This window comes from Pongo pygmaeus, chromosome 18, assembly GCF_028885625.2.
Source record: "Pongo pygmaeus isolate AG05252 chromosome 18, NHGRI_mPonPyg2-v2.0_pri, whole genome shotgun sequence".
NCBI classification, from domain to species: domain Eukaryota; kingdom Metazoa; phylum Chordata; class Mammalia; order Primates; family Hominidae; genus Pongo; species Pongo pygmaeus.
This window is the reverse complement of record NC_072391.2, coordinates 64,997,501-65,015,052: the sequence shown is the minus strand read 5'-3', so window position 1 is coordinate 65,015,052 and position 17,552 is coordinate 64,997,501. Positions and strand designations below refer to the sequence as shown.

Here is a 17,552-nt window from a genome sequence, read left to right as displayed (position 1 = left end):
CATCACGTTGAGGTCCGGGCGCCCCCGGAGTCTGGGGAGGAGGGCTCGGCCAATCCGAGGGGAGGGCGAAGGAAGTACCATTTATTGAGCGCTGTGTGTGTGCTGTTATTTCCACTGGCCTTACAAGACCGTGCATTGTGTAGATGAGGAGACTGAGTCATAATAAATATGTGCTGAACCGCTCGGGGGTCACACGGTGCTGAAATGGTTTCGAGTCAACTCGCTCGGACGGCACTCGGCTGCAGCCTCCGGCCCTGGAACCCTCTCCAGGGACCGGACCAGCCCTTGTTCTGTTCCCTACCGGTCACAGGAACCTTGACGAACGGCCCAAATGCCGGGCCGCTGTCAGAGTGGCGCCGCGATGAGAGTAAACCGGCCAGCATCCCGTGGACCAGCGAGGTGGACCAGCAGGAGTCTGCACACAGTCTCCCGAGCAGGACGCGCTCGTGCGCAGGCGCGGGGTGTACGTGGGCGGGGCCTCCTCCTCCGGCCCCGCCCAGCCGAATGAGCTTCCTCTTCCGAGGAAAGGCGGGGCCCAGGCGCCCGCGGGAAACCCCGGCCCGTTGCCTCCGCTAGGTGCAGCCGTGGGGATGGCAGGTTCGGGGAGGCTGGTCCTACGGCCCTGGATTCGGGAGCTGATTCTGGGGTCAGAGACACTCTCCAGTCCACGAGCCGGGCAGCTGCTCGAGGTGAGCCCCAACTCAGGGCCCGGAGACCGAGGCGGAGGCCCGGGGTGGTGGGATTGACGCCGCTCGCCGCCGTCAGGTACTACAGGAGGCCGAGGCCGCGGCCGCGGGCCCATCTCACGCCCCTGATACGTCCGACGTCGGGGCCACGCTGCTTGTGTCTGACGGGACCCACAGTGTCCGATGCCTGGTGACGCGGGAGGCCCTGGACACTTCGGACTGGTGAGAGGCCCCGCGCGGCTCCGGAGGTCGGAGTCCGGCAGGAGAGCGCGAGGTGGGCGGGCTTTGTGTTCCGGTGGGCCCGGCAGTGAGGGTCCTGCTCGCCGCAGGGAGGAGAAGGAGTTCGGCTTCCGCGGGACAGAGGGCCGGCTGCTGCTGCTGCAGGACTGCGGGGTCCATGTCCAGGTCGCTGAGGGCGGCGCGGTGAGTGGTGAGACTGCTTTGGGCGGGTTACCGGGCATGACTTCGTGACGATTCCTGAGACCTCCCCTTCCCGCCGAACTCCTCCAGCCCGCAGAGTTCTACCTCCAGGTGGACCGCTTCAGCCTGCTGCCCACGGAGCAGCCCCGGCTACGGGTGCCTGGTTGGTAAGTGATGCCTCCGCCCTCCAGCAGCTCTCCCCACCCCAGCCTGGCCGGCGCTGGCAGACGCTTTTGGGGTAGGAGGGCTTGGGCCCCCATTAACTACCCTTCTCTTTTTCTTAGCAACCAAGACTTGGATGTTCAGAAAAAGCTCTATGACTGCCTTGAGTGAGTCTGGGGTTTGGCTCGGGGGCCACGTGTGGTTTGGTGAGGGGATGGTGTATCTAGGTAGACAGGCCTCAGCGTGGTTCCTGAGTCCTGGCCACTCTCTTCCTGTAGGGAGCACCTTTCAGAGTCCACCTCGTCCAACGCAGGTACTGTAGGGCTTGACCAGTGATCCTAACACCCTGTGCAGTGACCTCTTCAGCATTAACCTTCCGCTTCCTCAATAATCTCTCTTCCCCCTCACCCTCCGGCTCCTCCCCTTTAAGCCTTGACTCATCCTGTGGTCCCCTGTCCCCAGGCCTATCACTGTCCCAGCTTCTGGATGAAATGCGGGAGGACCAGGAGCATCAGGGGGCACTCGTGTGCCTGGCTGAAAGCTGCCTGACACTGGAGGGCCCTTGTACAGCACCCCCCGTCACCCACTGGGCTGCCTCACGATGCAAGGCCACGGTCGGTCTGGGGATTTTCTTGGGAGATGTCAGGGTGAGGAGTTGGGCAAGGGTCATGTCCCACAGGACATGAGAGTAAACGGGCCTGTCCTACAGAGTTCATGTCCCACAGGGAGAAGCTGTGTACACTGTCCCCAGCTCAATGCTGTGCATCTCTGAGAATGACCAGCTAATTCTGAGCTCTCTAGGCCCCTGTCAGAGGACACAGGGTAAGGGGGACTGGAGAGGTTGGGGGGATACCTGGGGCCCAGGTCCACAGTGCTGATAAGACTTCCTGAACCCCCCAGGCCCTGAGCTGCCCCCACCAGACCCGGCTCTGCAGGACCTATCTCTGACCCTCATAGCCTCTCCTCCTTCCTCACCCAGTTCCTCAGGTGAGGTGACGCACAGGTCACAGGCACTCACTGCCGTCTGTCAGTCAGGTTCCCGGGCTGCACAGGATGCTGTGAAAGGTGCACGGCGGGTGGGGGATGAACACGGTCCCTGCAGTCCTGTCTGAGCTCGCAGGCCACTCAGCTGCCCTGAGCGGAGAGGGCTGTGCCTACAATAAGTCCCCTCCTCCTCAGGAACCCCGGCCTTACCCGGCCACATGTCATCTGAGGAAAGTGGTACCAGCATCAGCCTTCTGCCTGCCCTGTCCTTGGCTGCTCCAGACCCAGGGCAGAGGAGCAGCTCCCAGCCCCCACCAGCCATCTGCTCAGCCCCTGCCCCCCTGACCCCCAGGTCCCCACACGCCAGCCGTACCCCCAGCTCCCCACTCCAGAGCTGCACTCCCAGTCTCTCACCCCGTAGCCATGTCCCCAGTCCACACCAGACTCTTGTGACCAGGCCCCAGAAACCTAGCCTGGAGTTCAAGGAGTTTGTAGGGTTGCCCTGCAAGAATCGGCCGCCTTTTCCCAGGACCGGAGCTACCGAGGGAGCCCAGGAGCCCTGCTCTGTCTGGGTGAGCACAGCCCCTCTGCAGCTGGAGGGTAGAACAAGGAAGGCCTGAGGTAGAGCTGGGAGGGAGCAAGGGTAGCCTTGGATGGGGTTGGGGTCCTTGTTAGCTCTTCCCCAGACACCATACCCCTTTCAGGAACCCCCAAAGAGGCATCGTGATGGTTCTGCCTTCCAGTATGAGTATGAGCCACCCTGCACGTCCCTCTGTGCTCGGGTCCAAGCTGCCAGGTGAGTGCCTGGGTCTGCCCCCACTCTTGGTCACTAGTCCCAGGCTCCATTGACCTGCAGCAGTGGTTTCTTTCCAGGCTTCCTCCCCAGCTCATGGCCTGGGCCTTGCACTTTCTGATGGATCCACAGCCAGAGTCTCAGCCAACTCCGACGTGAGACGTCACGCAGGACAGATACTGCTCCACACTCTGCTTCCTTTGAGTTTTTTAATAAAATAATCTCATGCGGCAGGAGAGGAGAGGATCAGGGATTGGGGCCGCCGCCTCTTTGGTCTGTGGCTGGGGAGGGTGGGCTCCGCTCAGGGCTGGAGGGCTCTGTGGGCTGTGGGGGCAGAGGCTCGGTTCCAAGGCCAGATCCTGTGAGGGGAGGGAGGGAGAGAGAGGAAGGGTCAGGGCTGGGCTAAGCAGTCCCGCCACCCTCCCAGCTGGCCTGGACCCTCTCTTACCTAGGCTTGGGGATGGAGGTGCCTCGAGTTTTGGCCTGCGTTTGAGGACGGGGGAGCGCTGCAGCCGCAGGGGCCGTTCTAAGGGACACAGAAAGGCTTGGGGTGGGTTGCTAAGGCTTGGGGTCTGTCCATCCCCTGCCCCTCTCTTCCACCTCCAGTGCACGTAAGCATGCACTCACACACACTGCTGCCTTCAGAGCATCCCCCATCCCTGCGTCCTCACCCCTGGCAGAGGCTGCTCTTCGGGAAGTGGAGCCAGTGCTAGTTGGAAGGGCTTGTTGTCAAACCCTTGCACCTGGTCTTCTGGCTCCCTGATTTCTTGAGCCCTCACACACTGGTGGCTCCCTCCAAGGACCAAAGCCATGAAGGGAGCCCCAGAAGCCCACCCTCCCACATCTCCTGCATTCAAGCACACGTGGAGGTGTCTCCCCTCACCAGCAGGGGCCTGGAGCTGGTCCTCATGCACAGACACTGCTCGCCGCCCTGCCGAGAGAGGCCTCAGCCTCAGCTGGCCATCTGAGGGAGGCCAGGGAATCAGGGGTATTCCAACAGCTGCCCCAACTCCAGCCCTTGTCTCCCACCCTCAGGGTCCTTAGAGGAGCTGAGTTCCCAGCAGGAACTCCTCCAGCCCCAAGGCCAGGATTGGGGGAGGGAATCAGGTGCCTGCCTACCTTCATTCCTGGGGCCCAAGCAAGGGTCCTCTGGGAGGCCCAGGCTGTCTGGGGAGGGGCTGGTTCTGCAGGGACTTGGGCTTTGACCAGGGGAGGGAGGGCCTGGACCATCCTGTTGGCCCCAACCACGGCTCCTGAGCTCCGCATTCAACTGCTGCCCCAGTGTCTTCCAGGTGGCAGACTCGGGCCCCTGGCTCCCTGGGCCAGGTCTGCAGGAGGGGTCTGCGGGGAGAAGGGTGTCAGCCAAGACCTGGTCATGCCTTGGAGATAGGTCTGAACAACGGTCTGACCCAACTTCTGCCTGTCCCTGCTCCCCCTACCAACACACACAGTGGCCCTCACTCACCAGCAGACACAGAGTGGGTGCGGGACTTGATCGAGATGGGAGGGGCCTCCGTGGAACTATCCATAATGTCACCTGCAAGGCAGAGCTGGGGACTCAGGTACCAGACCTTGGAGGTGAGGGGAAGAAAAACCTGGCCTCTCCCCTTCCTCCCCAAGGAGAGCAAGTGCCTTGGGGGCTGTTTGTAATGACACCTCCTGGCAAATGTACTGCCACACCCCAGGGTCCCACTTACCATCTGAGCCAGCTTTCTTGATCTCGCCGTCTTTGCTCTGCAGGAAACAGGGCAATCAGATTCCAGCCCTGCCCCCTCCCCACACCCTAGCCTTTTGTTTGTTCTTGTTCTTATAATCCTGCCACTGAATGCCCACCATGGGCTGGACAAGAACATGGCAAACCCAGTACAGCCCTCTTAGAACTCTCGGCACACTTGAATGTTTTTAAATTCAGGCCAACTTCATGTTTTTTGTTTGTTTTTGTTTTTTGTTTTTTAAGATATTGAATGGATGGTATGGAGAGCTGGGGTTCTTTGGGACTCTGATGAGAGAGACATTAGGAGGGTGGCCACAGAGGAGAGTCAGGGAAGAACCATGGGCACTGCAGGGATGGCTGAGGAGGGACCTGGCGTAACCCACAATTAGAGACTGGAAGTGAGGCAGGGAGGACATCCAGACCACCCAGGGACGTGTGTGGAGGCTCCGATTTGCACCCAGGGGAGGAAAGCAGTGAGGTTTTAAGGTGGCCAGGGCCAAGACCCCACAGGGCCCTGAAGCAGGTTGTGGAGTCTGAACAATGTCTTGAGAGGAAACCCCTGGAGGACTTGCTATTTCAAGTACAGGTGACAAGGTCAGATTTTTTTCTTTTTCTTTTTCTTTTTTTGAGATGAGTCTCACTCTTGTTGTCCAGGCTAGTGTGCAGTGGCGCGATCTAGGCTCACAGCAACCTGTCTCCCAGGTTCAAGCAATTCTCGTGCCTCACTCTCCCAAGTAGCTGGGACTACAGGTGCCCACCACCACACCCGGCTAATTTTTGTATTTTTAGTAGAGACAGGGTTTCACCATGTTGGCCAGGTTGGTCTCTTAACTCCTGACCTCAGGTAATCCACCTGCCTCAGCCTCCCAAAGTGTCAGGATTACAGGCGTGAGCCATGGCGCCCGGCCCAGGCCTCAGATTTCTATTAGACCTGCAGAGAAAAGACTTTCTCAGGTCCAAAGAGGAGATGCTGGTGGCCTGTGCCTGGGTCAAAGCCAAGAGGGAAGAAAGGTCCAATCTGTAACCATTTTGAGGAGGATGGAGTAGAACTGACAATTAGACCTATCTGTCATGAGTCTCCTCCATCTTGGTCACATATGTCACCCACAGCATGCCACCTGCCCTCTCCATGCTCAGGTCCCCTCAACTCACTTGCTTCCTCTTGCCTTCAGCACCCCCGCTGCCTCGGCTGACGCCTATCCTCTGCAGCATTACTTGTACCCGCTGTTCAAAGGATGGAGCCAGCTCTGTTTCTCCCCGCTCCAGGGGCCGCCGCTAGGGACAGAGATGCTCAAGTTGGAGACAGTCCATGCCCTGGGTCCCAGAAGCGCCTTCACCCCCCCATCAGCAAGCCTCACCTTGTCGGGTCTGGCACCCAGCGTTGCCTCCTCCTCGGCAGGCAGCAGTATCATCGAGTAGGCCTTGCTATCTCTTGTGTAGCGAGGTCGGCTCCTGCGGGCAGGGTCAGGGCTGCTGGTGTCCCCCTCAGCCCCACCCGGCTCCTCACCACGGCTGGGACGGGTTGGTGGCCGCAGTAGGTCGCCAAATGTAGTTTTTCGGGTTCGGGGAGCTGCCCCAGGGCTGGTCTCTAGATCAGGCCGTGGACCCCGCGTTGAACGAGGCTTCTTGAAGGCAAAGAGGGTGCCCAGCTTCTTTCGGAGTGTACGGGGGACAGGAGTGGCGCCCCCCTCAGTGGCCGGGTCCTCCTCGGGGGCCCAGCTGTGGGCACACCCAGCAGTGAGTGAGAAAGCCCATCAGGCATCCCACCCTCTCCCACCCCCAGCAGATGCCCCTCACTCACAGGCGATCCTGCTGGATCAGCCTTTTGGAGAAGAATTCCTCCACGCCCTCGTCCACGCGGGCACTGAGCCCATTCCCTTCCTGCGGCAAGGCCGGGGGTACCTGGGGGGCATCATGGGGTCAGGGGTCAGGGCTGAGTGCAACTCTGGCTTCTACCCCCTCCCCTGGCCGGCAGCCTGGACTGAATAACTCCAGGATTCCAGACTGAGGTGACCCTAGGGGCTGCTGATACCAGCCTCCTACTGTCCTGCTGCTGGACAGAGACGCCAGATTTCACACACTCCTCACTCGCTGCTGGCTCCTGCACACCCAGTCCACACCTGTCCTTGTCCCACAGAGTATCCTACATGCCCGAGCCACCCGGTCACCAGCAAACCCAGCCCTCACGTGTCCCCGGGGTCACCCGTTCCCACTTGCCACCAGCTCTGCTCCGAACAGTTCCCTGCAGTGTCCCCCACCCAACCCCCACTCCACCCGGCCTGCTGCCGGCTCAGTGGCGCCGGCTGCTGCGTCAGACCCTCTGGGGGGCCTCAAGCTGGCTCCTCCCCGCCCTCCGCCAGTGCCCGCTGCCCCCGCGGGCTTGCAGCCCACACACGCATCTCCCCACACGCGCCGCCGCCGGACACGCAGCAGACGCAGGCTTGGCCCCGCGGCCCAGCTACCCGGCTGCCCGGCATCTCTCAGCAGCCCCGGGGGAGGGAGGAAGGACGGACACCCTCTCTCGCGCAGCCACGGAGGCCGCGGGCCGCCCCGAGGCGGAGTCCCACACCCAGGCACACCCCGAACGGAACCCGCACACCCATGGTCCCGCACAGGCATGGCCTGGGGTGGGGGGTGGCCAGGAAGAAGCCAGGATGTGACCGCGGCCGCACGACCAGGTGGCCTTGGGCCCCTACCACACCCTCTCCTTGACCGCTACCACCCATGAGGAGCAGCCGGGCCACCCGTGATCCCCAATTCCACGCGCTCCGGAGTGGGGGAAGGGTGCTCACCTGGGGGCCCCCCGGCGGCGGGCGGTGGTGGTGCTGGCGGCGCGGCCGCGGCCGGGCCCGGGTCGGATGGCGCAGGGGCTGCCCCGCCGGTGGCAGGTCCATGCGGGGCAGCGGGCCGGCCGGGGGCCCGGGGGCGGCAGGGCTCGGAGAGCCGCGCGCGGACGGCCCCGCCTGCGGCTCCGCATCTTCTCCCGGAGCCGCCAGCTCGGGCTCCGGCTCCGTTTCCTCAGCAGCACCTGAGGGGACAGCACCAGAAGAGCACCGAGCGCCAAGCCCGGGGAGGTGGCGGCGGAGGCGCTAGGGCGGCGGGGGACCCGCCCAGGGCGCGGGGAGGGGCCGGGCTACGCCGCCCGTCCCCCCGCCCCTCCGCCCCCCCGCCCCCCCGCCCCTCCGCCCCTCCGCCCCTCCGCCCCTCCGCCCCTCCGCCCCTCCCCCGCCGCCGCCGCTGTCCGTGGTGCTGAGCGCGGCCCCGAGCGCGCGCGGCTCCGCGCCGCCGCCAAGCATGCGCGTCCCTGGGGTAGGGAAAGGGGCGCGGGGAGGCGAGCCGAGCCGGTGTCCTGTCCCAGGTTCGCCCAGGTCCCGCCCCGGGCTGACTACAGCAGACCCCAGCTTTGCAGGGTGCACAGGGGCCCGGCCTGGCCCGGTCAAGGGCTAGTGGGTACCCAGACAAGGCTGAATGAGTTCATCCAGGTCCCCAAGTCTAATGGAGCTTCAGCCCACCCACGTAAACTCCCTTCCCCAAGGCCCTGACTTACTGTGAATGAAGGGGACCAGGTGAAGACCGTGGCTGAGCTCAGGCCGTTTCTGTGGAGGACTGTCATCCTGGTGGGGAGGGCACAAACTCAGCCTGGGGTAGGATAGCACCAACCCAAAAGAGCTGCCTTTCACCTTCCACACTCCACAGCAAGATGGGAAGACTGGGAGTGCCATGCCCCGTGTTCTAAAACCACTTACCTTCTCCTCCTCCTCCTCTTCCTTCTCCTCGGGGAAGAAAAGACCTTCCAATTCCCCAGGCTCAAGGAGGCTGGGCTCACCTCCATCTGGTGCTGGTAGGGCAGGGGGCATTGTCACTGTTGCCTGCTGAGCCAGACTCTCCACCTGCAATACCAAGCAGCCAAAGATGGCAGGTAGGGCCTCAGCCATGATCCCATTGATGCTAAGGGGACCCTGAAATAGCCCTGGGCTACATGACCCCAGAAGACATTACAGAGCCCCTGCAAGGGAGATGGCCAAGTCATTGCATGTGTGTGTTTGCACGAAAGTGTGTGCACATCTCCCCCTCACCAGCCGATCCCGGGCTGCACTCAGGCCTGCCAAAGCCTGAGCCACAATGCTCTCTGCCAAGGTCCCCGTGATTGATAGCCGCATGTCCCTAAGGGCAGGAGAGGACAGGGGTTAATGGGCTGGCTTTGCTCAGCCTTGCCCAGCCCAGCCGCATCCAGCCTACCTGAGCCTAGTGAAGGCATCTTGCAGCAGCTGCTCTGGGAGCAGCTCCGGGAGGCCCCTCGAGCCTGCCAGGACCCCCTCTAGCTGCTCCCTCCAGCTGGATCCCTGCAGCATCTGTGGGCAGAGGCTCCTTGCTGTGTCCAGTGTGGCCTGAGTGAAGTCCTGGACAAAGGTCAGTCAGAGCATGGTGAGGATGTGGCCAGACACCAGGCTGCTGGCTTGAGGCTCCAACTCCAACAGAATATTGAGTCAGGGGATATCACAGTTAAAACTAAAGGACGGGAGTCAAACCTGCAAACGGAGGTGGGGCTGGGGCAGGAGTACCCTCTTACCTGGATGTCCTGGCGGCAGACCTCGCCCACCTGTCCCAGAAGGCCCTCCAGCTTCTGCCCAAGCTGCCAGTGATGGCTTGGGGAGCTTCCAGCTTCATATAGAATGGGGAGAATCTGAGGGCCAAAGAGGAAAAGCAGTTGCAAGCTGACACCTGACTAAGAGGGGAAGGGTCCTTGTAGCAGGAGGGGGAGTGCTCACGCTGAGAGAGAAGTTGGCATTTTGGATGGCATCCTCGGCCTGGTGCACAGCGGCTTCACCCTGGGGCCCAGCCCCACAGCCCAGCAGCTCTACATGCTCCTGCACCGACTGACACAATTCATTCACTTCCTGGGGCAAAATGGGGATCAGTCTCAGCCTAGCCCCCTCCCAGTCTCCCAGATTCTGCCTGCCTTCCTCCCAGGCTCTTTAACAGAGGGAGGTCCTGAAACTGACACCCTTAGACCAGCCACTTTGGAACCCTATCTGTTCAAGGAGGAAAGGAACTATCTGTTGCTTTGGTTCATTTTAAGGATTTTATATATACTTCCTAAGTGCCCAGAATAGGAAGGAAAGGAGTTGTAAATCATGTCTGTGTTTTAGAAGCTCAGTCTGTCCACACAGAGGATAGACTGGGAGAGGGGTGGAAAAGGGAGTGTGTAGCCCTGGAGGAGGGACCAGGAGGAGCAAGGGATAATTGGTGTGGGGGTAAGGAGTGGCATGTTTGAAGGTTGGTCTAGAGGCAGGACGAAGGAGGCCTATGAGGGCTCCAGTGTGACCAGGAGAGACCTGGAAGGATGCCCCAACCTCTATCCACAGCACTGGGTGGCTGTGGGCACCAGTGGGATTGGGCTCCAGGGTAGACAACAGGGTTTGTGAGAGACGATGACATCACTTGGAGAAGTGCAGAGCATGAAGCCCGGCAGGATGTCTGGATTAAGACCTTTGGGCTCTGAAGCTTAGGAAAGAAGAGGTATTTGGGAATGGAGAGATAGAAACATCTCCAACAGATAAGGTAGTGGAGGGAGATGAAGACAGTGAGGGAGTGGCTGGGTTTGGGCACACAATGGAGAGAGGAGGGGAGCCATGTATATATGAGGTCAGAGATGGGGCTACAATTGGGGGAAAATTGAGGGAGGACATAAAAATTCCTCTCTAACAGGACAGCCTGTTTACAGGCTTAACATTAGGCAGCCAAGGGTGTTATTTGGAGAGCTATTTAAGGGGTGTTTAGCCGCCTCCAGATCAAGGAGAGGGACTTTGTCTGGGACAGCAGGGCTCAGGCACCCTGGCCCCAGGGAAGTCAGACCCTCTGACTCATGGAGGCTCCCAGATGCCACAGGTCTCCTCATGCCCTACCTCTTGTGGTTGGGGAGGGGACACTGACCTGCTCTGAGGGGTCTGAGACCAGACCGAGTGGCTGAAGGCGGGTCGTGTGGTCAGAAGAGGCAGGGTCTGCGCGGTTGTTCCTCAAGAGACAGGCTTGGATCTAGGGGAAAGGGGTATTGAGAAATGCCAAGGGACGGAGCTACGGTGCAGAGAAGGGCAGGGGAAGAGGGGGACGCCCACCTGATGGACCGCACGTGCTGTCAGTTCCGGGCGGCTGCGCTGCGCCTGGGCCACATCGTTCAGTGGCAGAGGCATGGCCTTCAGGCTGTGGTTCTGCTCCAGCGCCTGCGCCACGTCCAGCAGACCCAGAGCAGATGTGTGGTTCCGGTCCCAGACCACAGACCTGGGCCGGGCCTGGCTTCAGTCGGGGACGGAGCTTCACAACGCCCCACCCAACCCTCGGCCTCGTCCATTCGCCTCGTCAGCCTGCTCCATTTGCTCCGCCTCATTCAGTCCCGCCCCTTAGCCCAGTGCCCTCCTCTCCACCGCGCCCCCTGCCCTCTGGTCCCACCCCTCTGACCCCGCCCACCGGAGCCTCGAGTTGACCCGCAGCGCCTTGGCCAGCAACTTGGCGCCCGCGTCCCCCATGGCGTTGCCGCTGATATCCAGCGCGGTCAGGTTAGGATTGGTGGCTAGGGCCCGGAGTAGGACGCTAGCGCCCAGCTTCAGCCGAGACTCAGCCACCGACAGAGACTGAAGAGGCTGGGGTTAAGAGAAAGCCATTGATGGCTGGAGTCAGGGGGTCAGTGAGGGCAGGTCACAGGGTCTGAGGGAACAAGAGAAAGGAGGACCAAAGGGGTCTAATTGCCCGAGGACCCTGCAAGGTCCCGTGAACTCACACAATCATCGTCCTGCATGAGCTGGACAATCCGGTGCAGGACGTCGTCCAGGGTCTCCCTGTGGGCAGGGGCCGCAGTTGTGGGGGACAGGGGTGGTGGGGTGTTGTCTGGGAGGCCCAGGAGTAGGGTGGGGGCTCACTTGCACCGGACGTTGAAGTTCCTTCCAAGCGCCACATGTCTCAGGGACCGGCTTCTCCCGATGGCCAGCACCAGAGTCACCATGTCAGAGCCGAAGCCTGGGGGTGACTCGGGTCACGCACGCGGCGAAGTTGCAAGGGTAGGGTGGGGATTGGGAATCGAGTGGATGATGCGAGGATGGGCTCTCGTGCAGCCTCACCGTTATCCGCCAGATCCAGGGAGCTCACAGCGCCTGCGTCGCACACTAAGTCTTGTATCACCTGGGCGCCGGCCGAGCGCAGCTGGAGGTGGGAGGTGGGAGATGGGAGGTGGGAGGTGGGAAGTGGGACCCACTTAGGCCGCGAGTGGGGAGGGGCAGGCAGCCCACGGCCCTGCCCTCCCGCCTCCCAGCGCCACTCCCAATGTGTGGTCTCTTCTGGGGGCCGGCGCTCACCTCGCAAGCGCTGAGGTCCAGGTGCAGGTCGCGGAGGTGCGTGTTGAGCGCGAGGCCATCCAAAAGGGCTCTGGGAGGGGACGTTACAGGGGGTGGCGGGAGCTGGGACAGGGGGCTCCAGGGTGCGAACGAAGGAGGCAGGGCCAGGATCTGAGGGAGGTTGTGGGAGCGACAGAAGCAGGAGCGGGGAGGGGCGAAGGCCAGGGCGGGGTGGGAGCGCCCGCGGGGGCGTGGCCGGGGTCCGACACTGACCTGAGCGCGTCGGGCGGCAGCTTGCAGCCCGCCAGGCCCAGGTGCCGCAGCGTCCGCGCGCGGCTGAGGAAAAGCTGCAGCGCGGCCGGCGCGGCACGGGACTTCCTGGGGGAAGTGGGAAGGTGGGCCTGGGGGCGCAAGGAGGCGGCTTCCAGCAGCCTCCCCCGGCCCCGACAGGTCCCCCTTACGTGCGGGAGAAGACGTTCCTCGAAGCGTCGAGGTGGGTAAGGCTGGTGCAGCAGCCTCGGGATAGCGCTGCGAAGAGCTGCGGGGGGAGGCTGTTGGCTACACCCGCGGGGGGACCGAGCCCTCCCCGTCCCGCCCTCCAGTCCGCCCTGCCGGTCATCCATCCCCCACGGAGCACCCCCTCACAGTGTCCAGGGCGGTGTCGGTGCCTGCGAGATTCAGGAACGACAGCACGTTAGGACGGCTCAGGAAGCTATAGAGGCCCTGGCGGGAGGACAGCGGTGCGATGGAGTCGGGGATCGCCTACCCAGGGCTTCCGAGCAACCCCAAGCTCCCACCCTGAAGACAGCCACTCACCCCACTGTCCTCTGAGGCCCCCAGCGCCCCAGGATTCCCAGAAAGGTCCAGGTGGGTCAGGGCAGAGTCGAAGGCGGTATTGGTGGCCAGTGCCCGGCCCAGAGCCCTCATTCCTGGTGGTGGGGCGGGGTCACTCAGCAGTTGGACAGACCCCCACCCCCCTCCCCTCACCCCCTCCCTCATCCAGCCTACCTCGCGGTGTCAACCCTGTCTGGGCGAGGCTGAGTCTCCTCAGGGCTCCTGGACAACGCTCGAGGTGTCTGCTGAGTGCAGCCATGCCTTGGGGGGTGGGAACAGCCACGTGGGTCTCACCTCCTCCTGCTGCCCATCCCTGCGGTCCCCAGGCTCAGCCATACCTCGGTCATCCAGCAGGTTCCCTGCCAAGCTGAGCTCCCGCAGCCCAGAGCTTGAGTGTCCCGCCAGCGCCTGGGCCAGTCGTCGGACAAAGTCTCTGGGGACCAGACCCCAGGCATGAGATTCTGCCCCTGGTTTGCCAACCCCTCCCAGGCCACTAGCCCCCAGTCCCAAGCCCCCAGACTTTCCTCTCCAAGCCCTGCCCTGTCCCCCTCACCCTCTCAGGCCGCAGGTCTCCAGCACCAGCTCCTCCAGGTGTGATGACTGACTTATCATGTGCAGAATCTGTTCTGAGACCTCAAGGCTCTGAGAAGCAGAGGGCGGCGGCTCACGGGCTGCACCCTGGCCCACATTCTTGGCCCCTCCCTGCCCTTACCCCGCACCCCCTCACCAGCTTCATGTCCACACAGGAGAGGCACCGGAACCACAGGTTGTAGGACAGGGCAGCCACACTCAAGGCCAGGTCCCTGGTGGGAGGGTGGGAAGAGAGGCAGAGCTCAGGGCCCTTCAGCCAGGTCCTCGGCCCAGCAGCCCCTCCGTGGAGAAGCTGAGGCCCAGGGATATGGGCCCTGGGATCTTCCTCCTCTCCCATCCTGGCAGGCCACACACCGACTGCCGAGGTGGCTGAAGTCTCCCAGGCTGAAATGGCGGCAGCCCTGGTGATGGTAAATGGTGTCCACGTCCTGGGTGAGAAGGAGATGTTTACAATTCGCTTGGGGCCACAAGGGGCAGGGAGGGGCTCAGCACACATGGGGGACCAGATGTCTCCAGAGCCCTCCAAAAGGGCCCTGCCCTCACCCACTGAATCTCCTCTCGGAAAGGGAAGCCATTGTAATCACACAGAGCCTCGTATGTCTCCAAGAAGCCACCTGGGGAGGGGATAGGGGTGCGATGTGGGAAAGGAGAGAGACAAAACGTCAAGCGACGGACGAAGACCAGACCCACAGACTAGATGGTGGCTGGGACCTGAATGGCTCTGTTCAGTTTGGGCCCCCCCCAGCTTGCAGGTCTGGGGAGGCAGAGGTGGGGCAGGCTGGAAGGCCTGTGGCTCTGCCTTCACCCTTACCACAGGGGCTGCAGGGGTCAGTGGACTCCGAGGGGCTGCTTCTCTCCAGCCGAGCCAGCATGGAGGCAGGTGTGGGCCTCCGGAATAGCTTCCTGGTAGGGGGTTAAGGAGACGGGGGCAAGGGACTTCCAGCCTCTGGGATGGGAAGCAGCCCTTCTCATGCACTCCCTCCTCCCCTGCCAGCCCCTCGAATTTGCCAGGCCTCACCCAAGGGTCGAGCGAGGGAAGACCTTCTTGATGGCTGCAGCCACGTGCTGGGCCAGCTGTTCCAGGGCGGCCACACCAGGAAACTCCAGGACCAGCTCACGCAGGGACTCCAGCTCAAAGGTGACCTAGGGAAGGGGGACTACTGGGCCTCAGCTCCACGCATGGACGCAGGTGATGGTGGTAGCATGAAGACCAGGCTGCAGGCCCAGGTGGGGTACCAGGTGTCTCACCTGAGGGGGTGTCTCCTGCAGCGCCATGGCCTGAACCTCCAGGTAGCTGAACGTGCAGTCCACCTAGAAAGGGCCTAGATCAGCTGGGACCAAGCCCCCAGCCCCGCCCTCATGGAAGTCCAGTCCTTTGGGCAGCCTGGGGCAGAGCCAGATCTGCCTGGACTCCACTCCTGTCGGCTGCCCAGAGCCGAGTGCTGGTGCAAAGTCAGGGCCCACAAGGCCAAGAAGGACCACTCTGCAGATGCAGCCCCTTGCCAAGGTAGCTGCTGGAGGGCGGGGGTGTGGCCAGGCCCTGGGACTCACCCTCAGCGGGAGGCAGGTGGTGTGCAGCAGGTAGGCTCTCCATCGTAGCAGTGCCTGCGGAAAGACAGTCTGATACCCTGGGCAGAGCAAGAGGCTCTTTCTGTGGGGCCACAGCCGCCTCCCCGGCTCTGTCCCCTGCCCCATACCAGGACATGGTTTTGCACAGCACCATCCCCGGGTAGCCAGGTTTTCAGCAGCAGCTCCACCTCTTTGGGCCACAGGAACCTGGTGATCTCGCCTGTGGAAGGGCAGCCTGCTGGGTGACTTCAGTCCTTGCACAGAAGCTACTGGTGCCCACAGGCTGGGGCCCTGGGGCTTATCTGCGGCCAGCGAGGAAGGAGGGGAGAGGATCTGGGGCGCCCGCCCTCCTGGGGAGCAGAGAGGACCTCTGACCAGGCCCTCTGGGGCGCTGGGTGGGCCTCTGATTTTGGGGCTGCACTACTTCCTCCCGGCCAAGAAGGCGGGAAGGGCCAGCGCTTACCTCGCAGCTCACAGGAGATGCCGTCGGGGGTCTGGGCCATGGGCCGGGCGGGCCGGGGAGGCCCAATGAGCTCCGGCGGGAAACAGCAGCGGACGAGCGCGCACACAGGAAGCCTGGGGCCCAGACCCGCACGGCAGCCACCTGCTCCCCCGGCGGCGGAAGGTGCGCGCCGCTTCCTGCCAGGCCGCCCCCGGCCAGGCCCCTCCCCGCCCCGGCCTCGCAGCCCGAGAGCTCGCCCGGGAGTGGGGTTGTGGGAGGGGGGCCGAGTCCCACCTGCCCGCCCGCCCCGTCGCCCAGGAGCTTCTCCGCCAGGGTAGACGTCGGGGTGGGTAGTGGCGTGGCCGGGAGGGTCGCGCGTGTGGCGGACCTCCAGCGGGTCCTTGACCCCTGCTCCCACCCCGCCCCGCAGTCCCTGCCGCGAACACCAGGGGACGCTGCCTGCCTGGGGATCCCCGCGGCCCACCCGGGCTGGTCCCCTCCAAAGCCCAGGCTGCGGAGGTGGACGAGGCGCTTGGCAGAAGGGGGACTGTTCAGCAAGGAGCGCCCGAATTCTGCCAACACCGGGGGTCCTGCCCGTTGCTCTGAACCTGGAGTCCGTGACCCTGTTAGGGATCCAGGAGATTTTGAATGGGTGGGAAAAAATGCCAGATGGGGCCAGGCGCGGTGGCTCACGCCTGTAATCCCAGCACTTTGGAAGGCCGAGGAGGGAGGAACGCTTGAGCCAAAGAGTTCGAGACCAAGCTGGGCAACATAGAGAGACCCTGTCTCTGCAAAATAATTTAAAAAATTAGACGGCGTGATGGCATGTGTTTGTAATCCTAGCCTACTTGGGAGACTAAGGTGGGAGGATCACTTGAGCTTGGGAGGCAGAGGTTGCAGTGCAGTGAGCAGAGATCGCACCACTGTACTCCAGCCTGGGTGACAAAGCCAGGTCCTGTCTTAAAAAAAAAAAAAAAAAAAAAAAAACAGCCTGATGGGTCCAGACGCCCTTCCTTGCCGCAGAGGTGGGGTCAGGGCCGAAGGTGAGGGTGTACCCGGAGCCTTCGGGAGGAAGCCTGGGGCTAAGGTGAGCCCTGAACCCCAAGCACTTCATAGAGGGCCTGAGTGACTCGTCCAGGTACATGGGGGTCTTCCTGTGTCTGCCTTCTCCCCAGGCTGGAGAGAGTTTGGGAGGGGACAGCCAGAGAGAGAGAAATAAGCTAGTGTCTCCAGGGCTGAGAGGGGTCAGACAGTCATGGGGTGGGGCCTGGTAAGCCTCTTGCCCTCTCAAAGACCAGGACCTAGATTCTGGAAGGTTCACAGGAAGAGACTGCATTTTTTTCCTTCTATTACAATCTAAACTCCACTTAAGCGGTAAGGAACAGCAGTCTACTCTGCCCATAGCTCAGCAAGGTGGAGGTGAAATGACAGCTAACGGTGTTGAGGAGGAGTCAGCTGGAGAAGATGCAGCACAGAGAGTTCCTGCTGCCTTCCCGATTGAAGAGACATACTTGGTTGGTTGGTTGCTTTGTTTTGAGATAGAGTCTTGCTCTGTGGTCCAGGCTGGAGTGCAGTGGCACAATCTTGGCTCACTGCAGCCTCTGTCTCCCAGTTTCCAGCAATTCTCCTGCCTCAGTCTCCTGAGTAGCTGGGATTACAGGCGCCTACCACCATGCCCGGGCTAATTATTATTGTTATTATTATTATTATATTATTATTATTATTATTTTAGAACTTCGCTCTTGTTGCCCAGGCTGGAGTGCAGTGGGGCGATCTTGGTTCACTGCAACCTCTGCCTCCGGGGTTCAAGCAATTCTTCTGCCTCAGCCTCCCAAGTAGCTGGGATTACAGGCATGTGCCACCACACCCAGCGAATTTTTATGTTTTTGGTATAAATGGGGTTTCATCATGTTTGTCAGGCTGGTCTCCAACTCCTGACCTCAGGCGATCCGCCCACCTTGGCCTCCCAAAGTGCTGGGATTATAGGCGTGAGACACCATGCCTGGCCACGAAGAGACATAATTTGGATTAA

At 62.0% G+C, this 17,552-nt stretch overlaps 2 protein-coding genes across 2 annotated transcripts; one reads left to right on the top strand and one right to left on the bottom strand.

Annotated features, from left to right (window-relative positions):
• The first annotated feature begins 50 nt into the window (after positions 1 to 50).
• ACD (ACD shelterin complex subunit and telomerase recruitment factor) lies at positions 51 to 3,281 on the top strand. The gene is made up of 12 exons (XM_054453958.2): positions 51 to 689; positions 766 to 908; positions 1,016 to 1,109; positions 1,197 to 1,273; positions 1,391 to 1,435; positions 1,547 to 1,581; positions 1,731 to 1,882; positions 1,994 to 2,090; positions 2,169 to 2,255; positions 2,448 to 2,824; positions 2,957 to 3,048; positions 3,126 to 3,281. Exons 1-12 carry the CDS (start codon positions 591 to 593, stop codon positions 3,202 to 3,204), a joined length of 1,377 nt encoding a protein of 458 aa, XP_054309933.2. The 5' UTR covers positions 51 to 590; the 3' UTR covers positions 3,205 to 3,281.
• CARMIL2 (capping protein regulator and myosin 1 linker 2) lies at positions 3,241 to 15,798 on the bottom strand. Its single transcript, XM_054453957.2, is given in 39 exon segments — positions 3,241 to 3,404; positions 3,494 to 3,571; positions 3,929 to 4,009; positions 4,165 to 4,386; positions 4,511 to 4,582; positions 4,743 to 4,779; positions 5,912 to 6,034; positions 6,118 to 6,478; positions 6,561 to 6,661; positions 7,552 to 7,787; positions 8,307 to 8,373; positions 8,506 to 8,649; positions 8,836 to 8,923; positions 8,999 to 9,159; positions 9,330 to 9,443; positions 9,529 to 9,657; positions 10,694 to 10,795; positions 10,876 to 11,038; positions 11,225 to 11,397; positions 11,535 to 11,592; positions 11,674 to 11,770; positions 11,872 to 11,953; positions 12,106 to 12,175; positions 12,358 to 12,462; positions 12,546 to 12,714; positions 12,717 to 12,807; positions 12,901 to 13,013; positions 13,093 to 13,179; positions 13,257 to 13,351; positions 13,472 to 13,560; positions 13,646 to 13,721; positions 13,864 to 13,937; positions 14,053 to 14,123; positions 14,321 to 14,412; positions 14,528 to 14,652; positions 14,758 to 14,820; positions 15,061 to 15,114; positions 15,207 to 15,298; positions 15,542 to 15,798. Coding segments are annotated over 39 exon segments (4,308 nt in total). The 5' UTR covers positions 15,582 to 15,798; the 3' UTR covers positions 3,241 to 3,291.
• Between the last annotated feature and the right edge of the window lie 1,754 nt (positions 15,799 to 17,552).